The sequence below is a fragment of the Ranitomeya variabilis genome, chromosome 4 (assembly GCF_051348905.1).
Source record: "Ranitomeya variabilis isolate aRanVar5 chromosome 4, aRanVar5.hap1, whole genome shotgun sequence".
Classification (NCBI taxonomy): Eukaryota; Metazoa; Chordata; class Amphibia; order Anura; family Dendrobatidae; genus Ranitomeya; species Ranitomeya variabilis.
The window spans coordinates 156,728,191-156,748,051 of NC_135235.1; the positions used below are offsets into that span (position 1 = coordinate 156,728,191).

The 19,861-nt window shown below is 43.0% G+C and overlaps 1 protein-coding gene across 1 annotated transcript in view; it reads right to left on the minus strand.

Annotated features, from left to right (window-relative positions):
* The window catches only part of CDHR1 (cadherin related family member 1), a 283,238-nt gene that overhangs the window by 13,324 nt on the left and 250,053 nt on the right, over positions 1-19,861 (minus strand). The window contains exons 15-16 of the mRNA XM_077257202.1: positions 17,819-18,047; positions 1,529-1,783 (exon numbers count right to left, since the gene is read on the minus strand). Of these exons, the coding sequence (XP_077113317.1) occupies positions 1,529-1,783; positions 17,819-18,047 (484 nt within the window). The remainder of the gene's footprint in view (positions 1-1,528; positions 1,784-17,818; positions 18,048-19,861) is intronic.

Here is a 19,861-nt window from a genome sequence, read left to right on the forward strand (position 1 = left end):
TCTGCTCAGCAGAGATGTCAGTCCCAGCGTCTCGCTCAGTCTGACTCTGTATAGGATTACTGCTGCTTTTCCAGCTTCTGCCATTAAAGCCAGTGCTGGGCAGCGGCGAGCAGACGCTTCTGGGACTAAGTCCTGCTTTTCTCGTTCTGAGCATGCCCAGAGTAAGATCTCTCAGTGGAGATCGAGGGTCACATGTTCAGATACTGCAGCTAAATCCATTCGTCCTCCAGGAAGGTCCTGAAGGTGCTCAGGCTCAGTAGCAGCCTCTCATTGGTCCTTCTAGGAAGGTCCTGTACTTGCTGCAGCTATTTAAGGCTCTCATGACCGCACGGCCATGCGCTAGTATTGAATCAGTTATGTGCATGCGCCAGTGTGGTCACATTTATGTGTGTTCAGGGACTCGGCTGAAATAAGCCCCTAGAATACCGGCTCCTCCGGTGAGGAGATTGTATGTTTGTGTTGCCACACACTGCCATCAGCTCGGCAGTTGCTGGATACTCCTGTGAAGTCAACAGGGTTCCGCGTTCCTTAGTTACCAAGGTCTCAGCTGCTGACTCGGGGCGTCCTCAGGCGTGGGCACTATGGCCACCGAGGGTCAGAGTGAGATCTGGCACAGCGTCTCTGTGAAGTAACAGAGTTCGCTTCTACCACCATAAAGGGCCGCCATTTGCCAGCAGCAGGTCCTCTCCTGCACGGTGGACCCCAGGCTGCGATCGCACCAAATAATATCTCTCAATTTACTCGGTGCATTCCGCCAGCCCTAACACCATCATCTGCTATCTCAGTCATGAGAAAGTCTGTCTGAAGACAGAATTTACCTGTAGATTGAGAATTTTGAGAATAGTCCTGGCAGAAAAAGAAGCAGATATAACACACAGTTGCTTATTTTAATGCCAACTACTGATTTATTAAATAAAAATTGAAACAACAGTTACTTTTTAAAGAAGAGTAGAGTTAATGTTTTGGAATGGCCAAGTCAAAGTCCTGACCTTAATCCTACAGAAATATTATAGAAGGCCCTGAAGTGAGAAGGTTATGGCAAAAACCCACCAACACAATAGATTTGAAGCAGTTTTGCAGGGAGAAATAAGCTCAAATTCTTCCAAGCCAATGTGCAGGATTAATCAACTATTACCGCAAACTTTTAGATCCAATTATTGCTGCACATGGACTCACACAAGATGTTGAAAGCAACGGTTCACATACCATTGACTCTCTCTGACATGTAATATTGGATAATTTTCTTTGAGAAAAAGACAGTCTAATATTTTTACCCATTTATATGATTTGATTCTCTTTATCTACTTTTAAGGCTTGTGAGAAAAATTGATGCAGTTTTAGATCAGTTACTCAGACATATGGAAAATTCAGAAAGGTTCACGAATAGTCAAGCACGACTTTGTATATATATGTATGTATGTATGTATGTATGTATGTACAGTACATAGATAAATATATATATATATAATATATATATATACAAACATACATCATCATTATCAAACATATATTACTATCCGAGACTTACCTCTTCAGTAACATCGATCTTGACTACTGCAGTGGTACTAAATGATGGAGAGCCTTTGTCTTTTGCCTGTACAACCACAGACCACTTGCAGTTTTTGTTACGGGTTATATTCTGTATAACATCCAAAGACCTAATATAGGACTTGAGCTTTATCTCACCGGTGTTTTGGTCTATATCAAATACGTTATCTGGATCAGCTTGCATAATGGAATAATTTACAACATTGTTTGGCTCTTCCGCATCCTGGTCTGTTGCCTAAAATGAATATTGTTTTTAGTGGTGAAGATATTAAAAAAAATGTTTTGATACATATCTTGATGACCATCTTCACATTATTTCATGATATAGCTGATGCCTGAGAATTAAACAAAATTACATTTTTTGCACACTTCTCCTGACTGATAACTTTTCACCAATGAGATACCTTTGTTTTGTTGTAAGTAGTGATAAGCGAATACATTTGGCACTATTCGTTACTTGATCAACTAGTGCGGTATTCGGGCTATTCATTACTCGGCGAGTAATTTGGTATTCGCCTCGGTATATTCGAGTGACTCACCCAGCATATTTGGCACTTTATTTGCAAGCAATAAACATGCTGGGCTAGCTTGCCAATCACAGTATTGCCGTCACCATCTTTGCTGTGGCATTACTGTGATTGGCTGGGCTTCCAACATCATAGGGACTACTGAAAGGCTGCCGATGCCATCTTGAGCACATTGCAGCCGGAAACAGCATAGGGAGAGAGTAGTTTGAGCATATGGAAAGTAAGAGTAGTGTAGGCAGAGTGATAGGAGTTTATACTGAGCGTTTATTCATTCCAAAAAGCTCTTTTAAGAGCTAAAAACTGTCAAGATTACATTTTTTGCTTGTCAGGTAGGGATTTAGTAGTGAGAGATTTAATAGCAGGGAGGGAGGGCAGAACATGGGTGTCCTGATCATTGCAATTACATGCTGCCGCTCTGCTATTTTCCACTTAAAATACCTAATATTTGTCTAGCAGTTGTGCGACTTGCGCAATACAGGTAGAGATAATCGTACGTGACAATTTAGCAGGAGCAATAATCTTCATTACTCCACATTTGCAGTGTTATAGTAAGCTGACTGACAAAAAATCTTATTTTTCTATTGTTCTAAAAAATAGTGTGTCTTTATCTAGCTGTTGTGCGACTGGCGCAATACGGGTACAAATAATCATACGTGACAATTTAGCAGGGGCAATAATCATCATTACTTCACATTTGCAGTGCTAAAGCAAGCCAATTTAAAAAAATCTTAATTAGTTATTGTTCTAAAAAATAGTGTATCTGTATCTAGCAGTTGTGCGACTGGCGCAAAGAGGGTGCAGATAAGCTTATGTGACAATTTAGCAGGGGCAATAATCTTCATTACTCCGCATTTGTAGTATGTCAGCAAGGGAATCAATAAGAAGTGCAAGTTTCAACATTGCACAATGTGCAAAGTTTTCACAAAGTACAAAACATTAGCCACGTGGGGTATACATACATGACCACTAAGTACTTGTTGCAAAAGCAGGAGGAGGTGGTGATTTCATGAACAAAATGGGTTTGGATGGTAATGGATGGATGTTAAGACAACTTCCCAACAAAAAACATTTGGGCTGCTTCTACATTACATTGCTGTCAACCATCGGAGGAAATCCAGCCTTTTTTCAATTTTAGAAAAGTCAGCCTGTCTGCATCTTCCATTGAAAGGCGTGTGCGCCTACCTGTTATTATTATACCAGCCAAACCCACTCAGACAACACACTTGCAGCAGGGCATGGCAGTACCTCCAAGGTGTAGGAGAGGTCTGGCCAAATGTGGAGCTTGGACAACCAATAGTTAAAGGGCACTGAAGATTAATGAAGGACACTGGTATGGTCACTTAAGTAGTCCTTCATCATCTTGGTCAACTTCTCCATCCTTGCCATAGTTACATCCACAGATAGCCCTTGCTGATGTGACAGCCTCATGAAAATGTGTCAGTTGGTGGACATCCCCCCCCCCCCGAGTTGCACCTGGAGTGCGTTGCGCTCCCCTGTAATTGTTATGGGGGAAAATAAACGGTATCTCTGCCAGCAGTGTTGTCTGAGGGTAATCTTTATAGCAAGTCTTCCACAATGGCCTTCTGGAATACAAGCTCTGAAAATGGCACGCTTGCCTCTGACATGAGAGAAGCAAATTTCTCCTTGTACCGTGGGTCAAGAAAGGTGAACGGCCAGTACTTCATGTTGGACAAATGTGTTTCACACAATGGTCTTGAGAAAGCATTTGGGCATGAACTCTGCCATGCATGGCAGACTACAAAGAGTTAAACATTCAGTGTCCTCACCAGGAAGAACACTGACCATCCTCTACTCTTTACGATGCATAGCCTCCTGCTCCTTCTCCTCTTCAGGCCATCCATGCTGGACAGGCATGAAGCTGAGATTGTGAGTCCCCTCTGTAGCGCAGACCAAAACCTCCTGTTCCTCCGCATCCTCCTCCTCTCCTGTGCCTTGTCATCACCCTATGTGGCCTCAAAGTATTTTGTGAGGCTGGGTTGTGTGGTATCAACCACTGTAAAATCTTGCTCCATAGCCATGTAAGGGTTTATTAGGATCAAATCATGCCCTGCCTCCCTTTCTAGTATAACGGGTACATTATATGGGTAAGATGCTTTATTATGTGATGATGTATGTATAATGTATAGTTATTAGTGATGAGCGAGCACTAAAATGCCCGGGTGCTCGTTGCTCGGGTCGAGCAAATTGGAATACTCGGATTCTCGGACAGAAGAACGAGCCCAATGTAAGTCTATGGGAAACCCAAGCATTTTTACCGCGATCCCCCGGGGGTCCTTTTAAGGTCTGAAAATGTCTGAAAATAATGGAAACACTGCTCAAATGACACAGGAACATCAAGGGGATGCCCCTGGAAGCATTTCTGACTCCTAGGTCACCTAGGTCACAGTTGTAAGCAATGTTGTCAGAGTTTCACGCCATTTTTACAGGTGCACCAAAAAACATACAAAAATTAAACCAAAATGGATGCAGCTATGAAATATGCTAAAGTACATCCTTTCCAGGGTAATGACTTGTATATAAGGCAAAATAATTTACCCCAGATCAAACTGTTACTCCACGACTTGGGCTATGTTCACACGCAGCGTTTTTGACGCGTTTTTCAACTTTAACATTGCTTTCAACCAATACAAATGCATTCACTGGGAAATGTCAGTGCAACATTTAACAACTCTACCTGGTCATGTGGTATATGACACATAAGCAGACACATCTAGTTTCATTTATGAAGGAATGATTCTTAAAATCACAAAGCCTATTTTTAGAGGGGCATCAGGCGGCCTTAATATTCTTAAAGGGCCATTATTAAACAGTGGGTCTTCTATGCTGCTATTGCCTATGCAGTGAGTGGATGGCCTGCCAAGCATTATGACGCACCCCAACACCCCTTTCACGAGACGTACAGGAGGGCTTCCTGAAAAAATTGTTGCATTGAATGCAATGTCTGCCCTGCTAACAAGTCATATGCACCCCAAGAAGCCTTTGAACCCAGGTACTGGATGGCTACAGGAAAACCCACTTCACATTTTTCAGTTGGTCCTGCCATACTGTTTCCTTATGCATTGAATGCAAGGGCCGCCTTGACCCAAATTTGCACACACCCTAATCCCCTTTGGAAGAAACATGGAACAGAGCCTCATAAAAAACTGTCCCATTACAAAGGTTCGTGTCTCCTAGACTCAAAATGCCCATACACTAAGTGTATGGGCTGAAAAACATTTTCTCCTGGGGGGTACACATCAACATACTGTGTAAATATTTTATTACGGCCATCATAAACACCCTTGCAAAAAACTAGAGTGGCTGTAGCAGCACCAAACACGTTATCCCTGATGATCTAGTGGCGGTGGATGATAAGACGTGGAGGAAGGCTTCATTAAAAAAAATAGGCCCAATGTAAAGGAGTGGGACTCCTAGACTTGGAATGCCCTTACACTAAGTGTATGGGCTGACAAACATTTCCCCTTGAGGTCAATTTTAAAAAAAATATTGTTTACGAGCATCATAAACACCTTTACAAAAAACTACAGTGGGTGTAGCAGCATGGAACACGTTAACCCTAGTGATCTAGTGGCAGTGGATGATGAGACGTGGAGGAAGGCCTCATTAAAAAATAGGCCCAATGTAAAGGAGTGGGTCTCCTAGACTTGGAATGCCCATACACTAAGTGTATGGGCTGACAAACATTTCCCCTTGGGGGGTACATTTAAAAAAAAAAATTGATTACAGGCATCATAAACACCTTTACAAAAAACTACAGTGGGTGTAGCAGCATGGAACATGGAGCATCTTAACCCTGGTGATCTCATGGCAGTGGATGATGAGACGTGGAGGAAGGCCTCATTAACAAATAGTCCCAATTAAAAGGAGCTGGTCTCCTAGTCTTGTAATGACTTGAAACAAACATTTCTCCATGGGGTAAATGTAAAAAAAAATTTTTACGGGCATCAATAAACACCCTTGCAAAAAACTACAGTGGCTGTAGCAGCACGGAACACGTTAACCCTGGTGATCTAGTGGTGGTGGATGATGAGACGTGGAGGAAGGCCTCATTAAAAAATAGGCCCAACTTAAAGTAGCCGGTCTCCTAGACTTGTAATGCCTATACACTTAGTGCATGGGCTGACAAACATTTCCCCATGGGGGGGTACATTTAAAAAAAATCTTTTATGGGGATCACAGACACCCTTGCCAAAAAACTGAATGGCTGTAGCAGCATAGAACACATTCACTCAGGTGTTCTTGTGGTGGTGGATGATGAGGATGAGGACAAGGAGGAGGAGTACACCAAATAGCCAAAATCAGGAAGCATATACCCATGTGTGGGTGTGAAGAGGTGCATGGGAATACAGCTCCCAAAAAGACAATGTATTGGAGGTTATATTTTGCTGTCATTTGGTGGTGTAGAGAAGTCTGGCCCAATCCAGCCCTTGATCACTTTTCTAAGAGTCAGCCTGTATGCATTTTCCGTTGACAGGCGAATGTGCTTATCTGTGATACGGCGTAGAGAAGGCACAGAGAGACAGTTCATGCCACGTATACAGATTGGATACCCAAAAATTAAAAGACACAGAGGAATCACGGAGGACGGTGATACGGTTGTGTTTATCTCACCTGTACTCCTTGGTTGTCCAACAAACTGTTATGTCTGCTGCCAGCGGTTTGAGATGGGAATTTTTTTACTAATTCTGCTACAATGGCCCTCTGGTAATGCAGCATTTTAGTACACCTGTCTGCCTCTGGAAGAAGAGATTGAAAGAGTTCCTTGTAGCTTGGGTCTAAAAGTGTCACTACCCAGTAATGACTGTCACCCAAAATTTTTACAATAGGAGGTTCAAGGGAAAGGCAGCACAACATAAAGTCAGCCATGCATGCCAGATTGGTAACAGGCAAGCCTTCCGTGTCCTCACCAACAAGGCGACTGACCAAGGTGTCCTCCTCCTCCTCAGGCCATCCACGCTGAACAGACAGTATGGCAGTTGTGCTTGTAGTACTGTCTACAGTGCATGAAAGTAGCTCCTGTTCTTCCTCCTCATCATCTTCCTCATTGTCAAACAATCCACTTTGGGATGAAATGAGGCTGGGCTGTGTGTAATCAACCTGTATGCTTCCTTGATCCATGTCCTCCTGCTCCAGCTGCAATACCTCCTCTTACATTATGAGCAGAGAGCTTTTCAGAATGCAGAGGAGCAGGATGGTGTCACTAATTATGGCGTCATCGCCGCTCACCATCTTGGTGGACACCTCAAAGTTTTGGAAGATGTTACATATGTCTGACATCGATGTCCACTCCTGAGGTCTTATGTGTCAGACCTGAATAACGACGGCCTTGTTGATGCTGGTATTCAACAATTGCCCTCATCTGCTCACAAATCCTTTCCAATATCAGCAGAGTAGAGTTCCTACTCATGAGGATATCACACAGCAGTCGGTGAGCCGGAAGCTGCAATCGCTGCTGAAGCACGGCATGGGAGGCTGAAACTGTAGCTGTCTTTTTAAAATGAACACACAGGTGGCGTACTTTCACAAGCAGATCCAGCTGCGCTGGGTAGCTTTTAGAAACTATTGAACAACAAGGTTAAGCACATGGGCTAGGCATGGTACGTGTGTCCATTCGCCCCGCCTCAGAGCCACCACCAGCCATTGTCACACACAACCATACCTGGCTGGAGGTTCAGCGGTGTCAGACACAGATCTGCCTGCTCTTTCAGAGCTGTCCACAATTCTTCAGCATTGTGCAGTTTGTCACCTAAGCATATTAGTTTCAGCACAGCCTGTTGCCACTTGCATTTGGCAGTGCTGCGGTGCTTCCAGCTTGGGACTGATGTGCTCATTTCAGAGATGGAGGCTGAAGAGGAGGAGGTGCAGGAACTGTAGACTGTGAGGGCAACCCTAATTGACGTAGGGCCCGTAATCCTTGGCGCTGGAAGGATGTGTTCCATCCAAGGTCTGACTGGGTCCCGGCTTCCAGTATGTTAACCCAGTGTGCCATCAGCGAGATGTTCCATCCCTGGCCACAAGCACTTGTCCACGTGTCCGTGGTTAGGTGTACTTTCCCAGTAACTGCATTGTTGAGGGCACGGGTAATGTTGTGGGATACATGCTTCTGTAATGCCGGGACGGCACAGAGGGATAAATTGTGGTGGCTGGGGACCGAGTACTTTGGGGCGGCTGCCGCCATCAGGTTGTGTAAAGATTCCGTCCCCACGAGCCAACATTTACAGCGCAAGCAGATAAGAAATGTGTGAATTTAGTACTGTGGCCTGTGGGGCATTGGCTGCTAATTTCTGCTCACGTTCCAATGACTGGGGTAAGGAAAACTGAAGGCTGTGCTGGGTGTGGATGTGGACGTGCTTGATGATAGTGCTATTTGAGTGTGGGAAAAGGCAGGTGCCAGCCAGGAGTCATCTTCGCATGCACCGTGGAGAGGGGATTGGCTTGCACGCACAACAGTGGAAGAAGCAGTGGTGTCCCCCACAGACACTGTTCCTGGAACCTGGGGTTGGGCCAGTCAGGTCAGGTGCTTTGCTGCTATGTGCCTGATCATGCTGGTGGTGGTAAGGCTGGTAGTTTTGCTACCCCTGCTGATGCTGGCATGAAAGGTGTTGCAAATGGCCTGTCTGCACAAACGGTTAGAAACTGTCTCCATGAGAATGGTCTGAGTGCCCGACGTCCACAGATGGGGGTTGTGCTCACAGCCCAACACCGTGCAGGATGCTTAGCATTTGCCACAGAACACCAGGATAGGCAAATTCGCCATTGGCTCCCTGTGATCTTAACAGATGAAAGCAGGTTCACACTGAGCACATGTGACAGATGTGACAGAGTCTGGAGATGCTGTGGAGAACGATCTGCTGCCTGCAACATCCTTCAGCATAACCGGTTTGGCAGTGGGTCAGTAATGGTGTGGGGTGGCATTTCTTTGGAGGACACAGCAATCCATGTGCTTGCCAGAGGTAGCCTGACTGCCAATAGACACCAAGATGAGATCCTCAGACCCCTTGTGAGACCATATGCTGGAGCGGTTGGCCCTGGGTTCCTCCTAATGCACATGGGGCTGGAGTGTGTCAACAGTTCCTTGCAAAATGAAGGCATTGAAGCTATGGACTGGCTCGCCCGTTCCCCAGACTTGAATCCAATTGAACACATCTGGGACATCATGTCTCGCACATCCACCAACGTCACATTGCACCACAGACTATCCAGGAGTTGGCGGATGCTTTAATCTCGGTCTGGGAGGAGATCCCTCAGGAGCTCAGGAGACCATATGCTGACTCATCAGGAGCATGCCCAGGCATTGTAGGGAGGTCATACAGGCATGTGGAGGCCACAAACACTACTGAGCATCTTTTCCTTGTCTTGAGGCATTTCCACTGAAGTTGGATCAGCCTGTAACATCATTTTCCTCTTTGATTTTGAGCATCATTCCAAATCCAGACCTCTGTAGGACATTAGTTGTGATTTACGTTGATAATTTTTAGGTTTTATTGTTCTCAACACATTCCACTATGTAATGAATAAAGATTTACAATTGGAATATTTTATTCAGTGATATCTAGGATATGGGATTTTAGTGTTCCCTTTATTTTTTTGAGCAGTGTATATTCCCAGCCTGGGACTGGTGAAATATATATACCGCCATAACTGCAGAGAGCCTCGATAACCAGTACATAACAGGGAAGCCACTCTAGTGACTACTTATCCTAGGTCCAGTTCCCTGACTGACCTGAGGGTAAGGAGGTGCCAGAGAGCTGCGACTGTGTTAATGCCGTTCACTATGTCATAAAAGTGTTAAAGACAGATTTATTCTTTGGCTCAGTACAATTACAATGGTCAGCACAATTTATATAATTTTGATTATGTTTTGTCGCTTCTACACAATACAAACTAATTTATAGACAAAATATTCAATAATTTTTAAATCGCTGCATTCTGAAAGCTATAGCTTTTTATTTTTCCACTGATGGAGCTCTATGGCGGCTTGTTTTTTTGTGGGGAGTCCCCAGCAGTATGATGAACAACCATAGTTTTTTGCTATGTTATTTATCCAGTTTTTTTATGGTATTCACTTGTGTGACAGTTTTACATATTGGGTTGTTCTGGACTTGGCAAATATTTGTTCTTTATTAGTTTTTATATAACAATGTGTATTTATTGGTATAATATATTTTGCTCTTCAGTTAGTGTGCTTTTTTTTTGTTTCTCTTAAATACATTTTTCCATCTTTTTCTTATTTTTTTTTTTTTTACTTTTTTACTTAGTCCCTCTATGGGACTTTAACTTGTATTATTCTGATCACTGGTTTCATGCATTGCAATACAGATACACTGCAATGCATGAGGCCTATGTAATGATATAGGTAGAATGTCTGCTAAACCTATGGATTGGTCTAACAGGCCACAAACCTGGCACACCAGGAGGTCATTGTTTGACCTCGGGTGCCATGACAACCATTGGTTCCTTGTGACTTTGAGTCTGACAGCCGGGAGAAAGGGAGATACCTCTCTCTCACAACCTTCAAAATGCCAGGATCACTATCGATAGTGGCATCCAGAGGACTAAATCAACCAGGAGTAGTGTGGGCACAGGCACTGGATTTTACCTAAGGAGCTCATCTGTCAGCTAAGCCGAGCTCCCAGAAGTGATCATGCAAATAAGTGCGGATGGTTCAGCACTTCCTGACATTGGTTAGTTAGATTTACTGACCAATCACAGGGATCAGAGAGTGGGGACCGCTGAAATGGGTCCCTGCATCTCTACCATCAGCTGTCTGTGACTTCATCCTCAGCTATGTTTACTGGCTGCAAAATCATCACCCATATTTCCTGACCCCTTTCACTCTGTACTGGTTTGTTATTACTATGTTTTTTTTGGTTTTTTTCCCTCTTCCTGCATGTTTCTCACCCTAATTCCTTAATGCTAACACAAATTTGGCTTTATCTATCCATTTCGGTCTGACTATTTCCTGTTTGTATTTTCTCTTCTGACTTCTAATTTTCCCCTCCGGTGTCTGTGATCAGTCTCCCTGCTGCTCCTCCCTTCTGATCACACTTGGCCTATTTCATGTGCACTTAGGTTGATATAAATGGTGAGTCCCAGATCTGTCTAACTGTGGTCTGGCTCTATAAGTATGGCTCTTTAAGTATACAGCAGAAATATGCCAGAAACGAAACACAAAGGAACAGAAGGTACAACTAACCCCTGTTGTTAAATGTTCTACATTTCTTTCTCTTCCTCCACACTTAATCTCACCATGCCAACATATGCCCTAACAGTTTGGGCTCCATTACTCCTCACTCTCCTTCGCTATCCGCATACCCCAGCACCATCAAACCAAATAGTAATCTCCTTCCCTCTTGCCTCCCCACCTGACCTCCTCTGCAGACCTCCTCCTCAACATCACATCTCTCCTACTGAAGCATAAAAGAAGCCGCCCACTCTCCTTCTCCCACCTGCTCTCCCTCTCGCTGTTTCTCCTCACTGCTGGTGACATATCTCCCAATTCTGGATCCCCACAGCTCATACCTCCAATTATTACCCCCTTTCTATCGCTGCCAACCCAATGCAAATGTTCAAAATTTCGCCCACTTCAAATCAGTGCTCTTGGCGCCCACCACTCTGCTCCCTCTTTCTGGATCACTCTGGAATGCCTTCTCCGTCTGCAATAAACTCCATGTGATTCACGACTTCTTTACCTCTCGTAATTTTTCTTTCCTGGGCCTCACCGAAATATGGCTGACACCCTCCGACACTGCCTCCTCTTCTGCGCCCTCCACTTCAAACACATTCCTTGCCCTGGCAACAGACATGGTGGAGGAGTGGGCCTTCTCCTTTCTTCCAACTGTACCTTTAACCCAATCCCACCTCTTCCCTCCCTTATCTTCCCTTCTTTTGAAATCCACTCTGTCCGCATCAACTCTCCCTGCAACCTCCAAGTGACTGTCCTATGTCAACCTCCAGGCCTGACCACTGCCTTCATTGACCTGTTCTCCACCTGGCTTCTTCACTTTCTCTCTGCTGACATTCTCACCATCATCATGGGTGATTTATCATCCCCATTGACACCCACCAGTTGGCAGCATCCAAATTCCTGTGGCTTACTTCATCTTTCGGACTTACTCCGTGATCCTCCTCAGCCACCTACACAGACGGACATACATTAGACCTAGTCTTCACCCATCTCTGCTCCCTATTTAGCTTCACAACCTCTCCTCTCCCTCTATCTGACCACCATCTTTTCACGTTCTCATCACTGTCTTCCTCACCTGTCACCCATGTCCACCAATTGCACACCCCGACTGAAACCTCGCACATCTAGACACTCGCACACTCTCTGACTCTATTCTACAACGGTCCTCCATATCTTCACTCCACGACACAGATACTGCCACTAGTTTCCACATTGCCACTCTTGCATCAGAGTGCGACTAATAGACAACCCTGGCACAATAACATCATTAAAAAGCTTTGGCAAGTATCCAGAATTGCAGAGCGGCTTTGGAAGAAAACACATTCGCAAGATGACTTCACTGCAGTCAAACAAGAAAGACTCGCATTCACCTCTGCTAAACAGGCCTACTTTACATCGCTCTTATCTTCCTTATCCCACAACCCCAAACAGTTGTTCAACACTTTTAACTCCCTCCTCTGTCCACCACTGCCCCCTCTGACTTCCCTAATCTCTTCCGAGGACTTTGCCATGCACTTCAAAAATAAGATAGACCAAACAAGGCAAGTTTTTGTTGTCCGACCACAACCCCTTTGTATACCAGACCAATGCCCTAACCCCATAACTTCCCTCTCCAAGATCACTGAAAAAGTGGTTGCTCATCTTCTCTCTAAATCACACCTCACCACTTGTGCACTTGACCCCATCCCACCTCCTCCCCAACCTCACCAACATGCTTATCCCATCTCTAACCCATCTCTTCAACCTATCACTAACTTCTGGTACCTTCCCCTCTGCTTTTAAACATGACATAATCACACCTATCCTCAAAGAGCTATCCCTTGACCTGAGCGCTATGTCCAGCTATCGCCCCATATATTTGCTCCCATTTGCTTCCAAACTCCTTGAGCAGCACATCCATGCGGAACTTTTTTCTCACTTTGCATCTAACTCGCTCTTTGACAGCCTACAATCTGGCTTCCGTCCCCACCATTCCAATGAGACTACCCTGACCAAACTTACTAATGACTTACTTATAGCAAAAGCTAACAGACAATTCTCTATACTCCTCCATCTAGACCTGTTCTTTGCCTTCGACATAGTTGGCCACTGCCTCCTACTACAGAACCTCTCTTCCTTTGGTGTCAAAGACCTTGCCCTATCCTGGATCTCCTCATACCTTACCAACCGCACATTTAGCGTTTCCTACTCCCACACTACCTCCTCATCTTGCCCTCTCTCTGTTGGTGTCCCTCAAGGCTCTGTCCTAGCACCCCTACTTTTCTCAATCTATACCCTTGGCCTGGGACAACTCATAAAGTCCTATGGTTTCCAGTACCATCTATATGCTGATGACACTCAGATCTATCTTTCTTGCTCAGATGTCACCTCTCTGCTGTCCTGAATCCCAGAGTGTCTATCAGCCATATCCTCCTTCTTCTCCCCTCGCTTCCTCAAGCTCAATGTGGACAAATCTAAACTACTTATCTTTCCTCCATCTTGCATATCTTCTCTACCTGATCTATCTATCACAATAAATGAAATCACACTTCCCCCTGGCCTGGAAATCTGTTGCCTTGGAGTAACCATTGACTCTACCCTGTCCTTCAGAGAGCACAACCAAGCTCTCGCCACATCCTGTCACCTCCAGCTCAAAAATATTTCCAGAATCCATCCGTTCTTCAACTCTCACTCTACCAAAATGCTTGTGCATGACCTAATCATCTCCCTCCTCGACTACTGCAACATCTTACTCTGTGGCCTACCTTCTAACACTCTCACACCCCTCCAGTCTGTCCTTAACTTTGTTGCCTGACTAATTAATCTCTCTCCTTGCTGCACTCCTGCTTCTCCTCTTTGCAAATCCCTTCACTGGCTACCAATTTCCCAGCGTCTTCAGTTTAAACTACTAACATTGACCTACAAAGCCATCCATAACCTTTCTCCTCCATCTATTTCCAAACTAATCTCCCAATATTTTCCCTCATGCAATCTCTGGTCCTCCTGAGACCTCCTTCTCTCCTCCACACTTATTTGATCATCACCCAGTCGCCTCCAAGATTTCTCCCCAATATCCCCCACCCTCTGTAATTCTGTGCCCCAACACGTCCGGTTATTCATCACATTTGGATCCTTCAGACGGAACCTAAAAACCCATCTCTTCAAAAAAGCTTACAACCTGTAATGACCATGCAGCCACCTCAACATCATCGGAGCTACTGCAACCCCACACCTACTGTCTCCTTCCACATAATCCGGTAGAATATATCGCTAATATGAACACCAACAATACTGTAGCTCCTACTCTGGAGCAACAAAACATTTTGTTTCAATCCATAAGGGTGACCTCACTAATTTTGCATGTTTTGCCATAGAAAAGGTCAGTTGTCCCAGATGAGGAGGAGACTGGCATAAACATTTATTGATGAGGGGAGCTTATTGGATATTGTGCCTGGATACGAAATTCCCCAGGGAAATGAATTATAAAACAATTTGTTTTATATCTATTGATTCTATTAACCATTCAACTTTCATTCCTCATTTGTTTTGTGTTACAGCTGTTGCATTTCATTAATCAATCCTTTCTCTTTGCTCTGATTGGTGCTTGTTCCTTATTTATATCTGTCTGTATGTTCTCACTATATCCTATGACTAAGGGCGTACCAGAAACGTGTCAGGTTGTTTTTATTGTTTTATTTTTAATCATGTCCAAATAAACTTTTTATTACTTTTTAACTGGTCGATGTGCCGGAAACATATCCTTTCCTTTTCCTATGTTTGCTGAATGCACCAGCAAGATCGACAGCCACCAGACAAATGCTAGCAAACTCGCTTGGATTCCAGCTGAATACTACTCACGTGGAAATTCCCTGTCCATCTTCCCTGCCTCATGTCCTTAGTTAATGGCTATGTCCTATAGCTATTCTACTTATGCACTTCATGCACTTTATTTAGTTCATGCTTTTAGTGTGCTACTAATTTTGACACCCTATGCATTGTGTTCATAACATACTGTATGCTTTTGCCTGTTTTTACACGACACAGTGTTGTTTACTCTTGTCTTGCTATAACTTTATATACGACTTCACTTACTGTATGACTTCACTTACTGTATTTTGATAATATGCATATTACTATATAACAATGTATTTTTAAAATCTATCTAGGCATGGTTTTTGCACCTACAGTGCCTTGCCAAATTCGGCCCCCTGGAACTTTTCAACCTTTTCCCACATGTCATGCTTCAAATATAAAGGTACCAAATGTAAATTTTTATTGAAGAATCAACAACAAGTGGAACACAATTGTGAAGTTGAGCGAAATTTATTGGTCATTTAAAATTTTTGTGGAAATTCAAAAACTGAAATGTGTTGCGTGCAATATTATTCGGCCCTTTTACTTTCAGTGCAGCAAACTCACTCCAGAAGTTCATTGTGGATCTCTGAATGATCCAATGTTGTCCTAAATGCCTAATGATGATAAATATAATCCACCAGCGTGTAATCAAGTCTCTGTATAAATGCAACTGCTCTGTGATAGTCTCAGGGTTCTGTTTGAAGCACAGAGAGCATCCTGAAAACCAAGGAACACAACAGGCAGGTCCATGATACTGTTGTGGAGAAGTTTAAAGCTGGATTTGGATAAAAAATGATTTCCAAAACTTTAAACATCCCAAGGAGCACTGTGCAAGCGATCATATTGAAATGGAAGGAGTATCATACCACTGCAAATCCACCAAGACGCGGCCGTTCTTCTAAACTTTCATCTCAAACAAGGAGAAGACTGATCAGACATGTAGCCAAAAGGCCCATGATCACTCTGGATGAACTGCAGAGATCTACAGCTGAGGTGGGACAGTCTGTCCATAGGACAACAATCAGTCGTACACTGCACAAATCTGACCTTTATGGAAGAGTGGCAAGAAGAAAGCCATCTCTCAAAGATATCCATAAAAAGTGTTGTTTAAAGTTTGCAACAAGCCATGTGGGACACACACCAAACATGTGGAAGTAGGTGCTGTGGTCAGATGAAACCAAAATCAAACTTTTTGGCAACAATGCCAAACGATATGTTTGGTGTAAAGGCAACACAGCTCATCACCCTGAACACACCAACCCCATTGTCAAACATGTTGGTGGCAGCATCATGGCTTGAGTCTGCTTTCCTTCAGCAGGGACAGGGAACATGGTTAAAATTGATGGGTAGATGGATGGAGCCAAATACAGGACCATTCTTGAAAAAAACCTGTTGGAGTCTGCAAAAGACCTGAGACTGGGAGGGAGATTTGTCTTCCAACAAGACAATGGTCCTAAACATAAAGCAAAATCTGCAATGGAATGGTTCACAAATAAATGTATCCTGGTGTTAGAATGGCCAAGTCAAAGTCCAGACCTCAATCCAATCGAGAATCTGTGGAAAGAGATGAAAACTGCTGTTCACAAACGATCTATATCAAACCTCACTGAGCTCGAGCTGTTTGCCAAAGAAGAATGGGAAAGAATTTCAGTCTCTCGATGTACAAAACTGATAGAGACATACCCCAAGTGACTTGCAGCTGTAATCGCAGCAAAAGGTGGTGCAACAAAGTATTAAGTTAAAGGGGTCGAATAATATTGCACGCCCCACTTTTCAGTTTTTGAATTTCCACAAAAATTTAAAATAACCAATAAATTTCGTTCAACTTCACAATTGTGTTCCACTTGTTGTTGATTCTTCACCAAATATTTACATTTGGTATCTTTATGTTTGAAGCATGATATGTGGGAAAAGGTTGAAATGTTCCAGGGGGCCGAATACTTTCACAAGGCACTGGAGGTAAATGTTATCTTATGGTACCTAGGGATTTTTCTGTATATTGTTATTAATATTGGCTTACTAAACTTGGCTAATATTTTTCAAATCTTTTGATGAAAAGGTAATGTTATTTACACCAACCATTTTTACATACTAATTGGGGGACTCATTGTCTGTTTTTGTCAGGAATTTATTGATCTAGTTTATCAATTTTTCATCTTTATCCTGATTGGTATGTTGTTTAGCAGATCTTCTTTCATGTATATGTATATTATTTTTTCATAATTACTAAATAAGGTTTATTATTATATGTACATTATTTATCCCTTATATGCCTTTTTATATGACCAATGTTCTATCACTAATTAACATTATTATTTTGATTTCATAGGCATTGCTTTCAGTTGTACATTTTTGATGCCTATGCCTGCACACATACAAATGTGATGCTAGCCCAATACTATTTTCTCCTCCAACACAGAGATTGTACAGAAAAAGATGTGATATTTTAATGTATGAGTCGAGGAAGCAGAGTTAGCTCTGTAGTTTTTAAACTTATTTTTTTCAATGAAAATCCTGAATAAAAATACTATATCTTCCAGCTCAGAGCCACCGCCTCTGCACATTGTCCTAGGCATTGCACAGATAGAGTAGAAATGGCTTTTTCAAACAAGAGACAATGCAATGCCATGCAGTAGCATTCTTTATGGATAAGAGTTAGACAACACCCAAAACGAGGGCAGTTTTATAATGAAATGCTTACCTCTATTTTTACTGGGCTGCCAATAACCATAGTCCTTTCTTGAATATTCTCATTAAACTCTGGGCAATGGTCGTTAATGTCTAAAACAGTAACAAAGACTTCAGCTAAGCTATATTTTCCTTCTGTGTCTTCAGCTTTGACATAAAAGTTATACTTTGAGTTTTCCTCAGCATCCAGGATGGCCCAAGGTTGGGTGTAAATAATTCCAGTTGAAGGATGAATAAGAAAGCTGCAGGAAAAAAAATAGACAATTTATTTAATCTGTCAATTGTGATTTCTAGGAGTAATGTTAATCTAATATAGCAATTTATCAGCATTGTTTTGCTCAGGCAGAGACATCATACTTTAGAAGTATGTAGCGGTAATATCTGACTACGTTCAAGCATAACTATGAATGTTTCTACACTAATAGCATGTGTATTAAAATCATCTCATCAGCACATTTCAGTACTTTTTTCTGTAAAATGGACCTGGAAATTCGTTTAAAGAAAAAAATCTTTGGTAAGGTCATTCTTTTACGCCATGCTTTAATTTGTGGCTGATTTGATTTTCGTTTAAGGAGTTTTCCAGGCCATATAGCATAATAGTGATAACACTGGGAATCCTAAGAGTGTGTAGGAATAAAGCAATAAGAAAAGCAGCACAGAAAGCTGTTATTGCATATTCTTCCACATACCATGTACAGGACACAGCTAGCATGTGGTAAAATGTGTACCAATATCTTTCTCTTCTGCTTCTTTTATTGCTTCATTCATACACATTCTATCTGATTTAATCCAGGAACCATGGGGTGTGGAGGACGACGCCATGTGTGGAAGCAATGGATGCGAGTTGGTTCTCGTAAATTACTTGTGGAGTTTATTTACAAGGAAAACATGGAATATGCTCTGAGTAAACCAGACAATACAAGGCTTTGTTCTCATGAAGGTGAGACCTCTTACATTTCTGACTGTGCTTAAAGACATGCTGATGTACTGTCCACGATAAGTGGAGAAGGATGATCAAAAGAATATCACATCTGGCTAATTAAGATGGGGGAGCAATGTGATGACACAATATTTAATCTTAATTATCTAGTCATATGGTTCAGTTGGTCAAGAGCCATAGACTTTTGTCATATGAGTCTTAAACCTTGATTTTTGATATTTTTGAATGGCTGTCTGTTATGATCTGGTGACCTTGGAGCCGCATGAGAGACTTTCTCAGGAGTAGGTGGTACCTGTACTGACCGCAAACCCTAAACTAACACCGCAACTAGAAGTAGCCGTGGGATGTACCTAACACGTCCTAGACATCTCAACACAGCCGGAGGACTAAATACCCCTATAGATGGAAATGGGAATTCTATCTTGCCTCAGAGCAGAACCCCAAAGGATAGGCAGCCCCCCACAAATATTGACTGTGAGTATAAGAGGAAAGACACACGCAGGCAGAAAAACAGGATTTAGCAAAAGAGGCACTTCTAGCTAAATAGAAAAGGATAGGACAGAATTCTAAGCGGTCAGTATTAAAATCCTAAAAATATCCACAGCAGATAATTCAAATATTCCACATCTAACTAAAGACATAGAAAGTATATCTGCATCTCCTGAGAATCCAGCATGACTGAAAAATCCAAACAAAGTCTAAGCTGGACAAAAACACAATAAATTGCACTGAATTGCAAAGCACACTGCATGTGTGCACAGAGACAAAAAAACAGACACTTATCTTAGATGAATTGGCAGCAGGGCATGAGGAGCCAGAGAGAGATGCAATCCCTCCAAGTACAATGGACAACTGGCACAGACTCATGGATCCTGCACACCTAAATACCTAATAGAGCTGCAATCAGCAGAAACACCTGCCCGGATTACAACCCCAAGACAACTGCACTACCACCAACAACCACCGGAGGGAGCCCAAGAGCAGAATTCACAACAGTACCCCCCCCCTTGAAGAGGGGTCACCGAACCCTCACCAGAGCCCCCAGGCCGATCAGGACGAGCCAGATGAAAGGCACAGACCAAATCAGCAGCATGGACATCAGAGGCAAAAACCCAA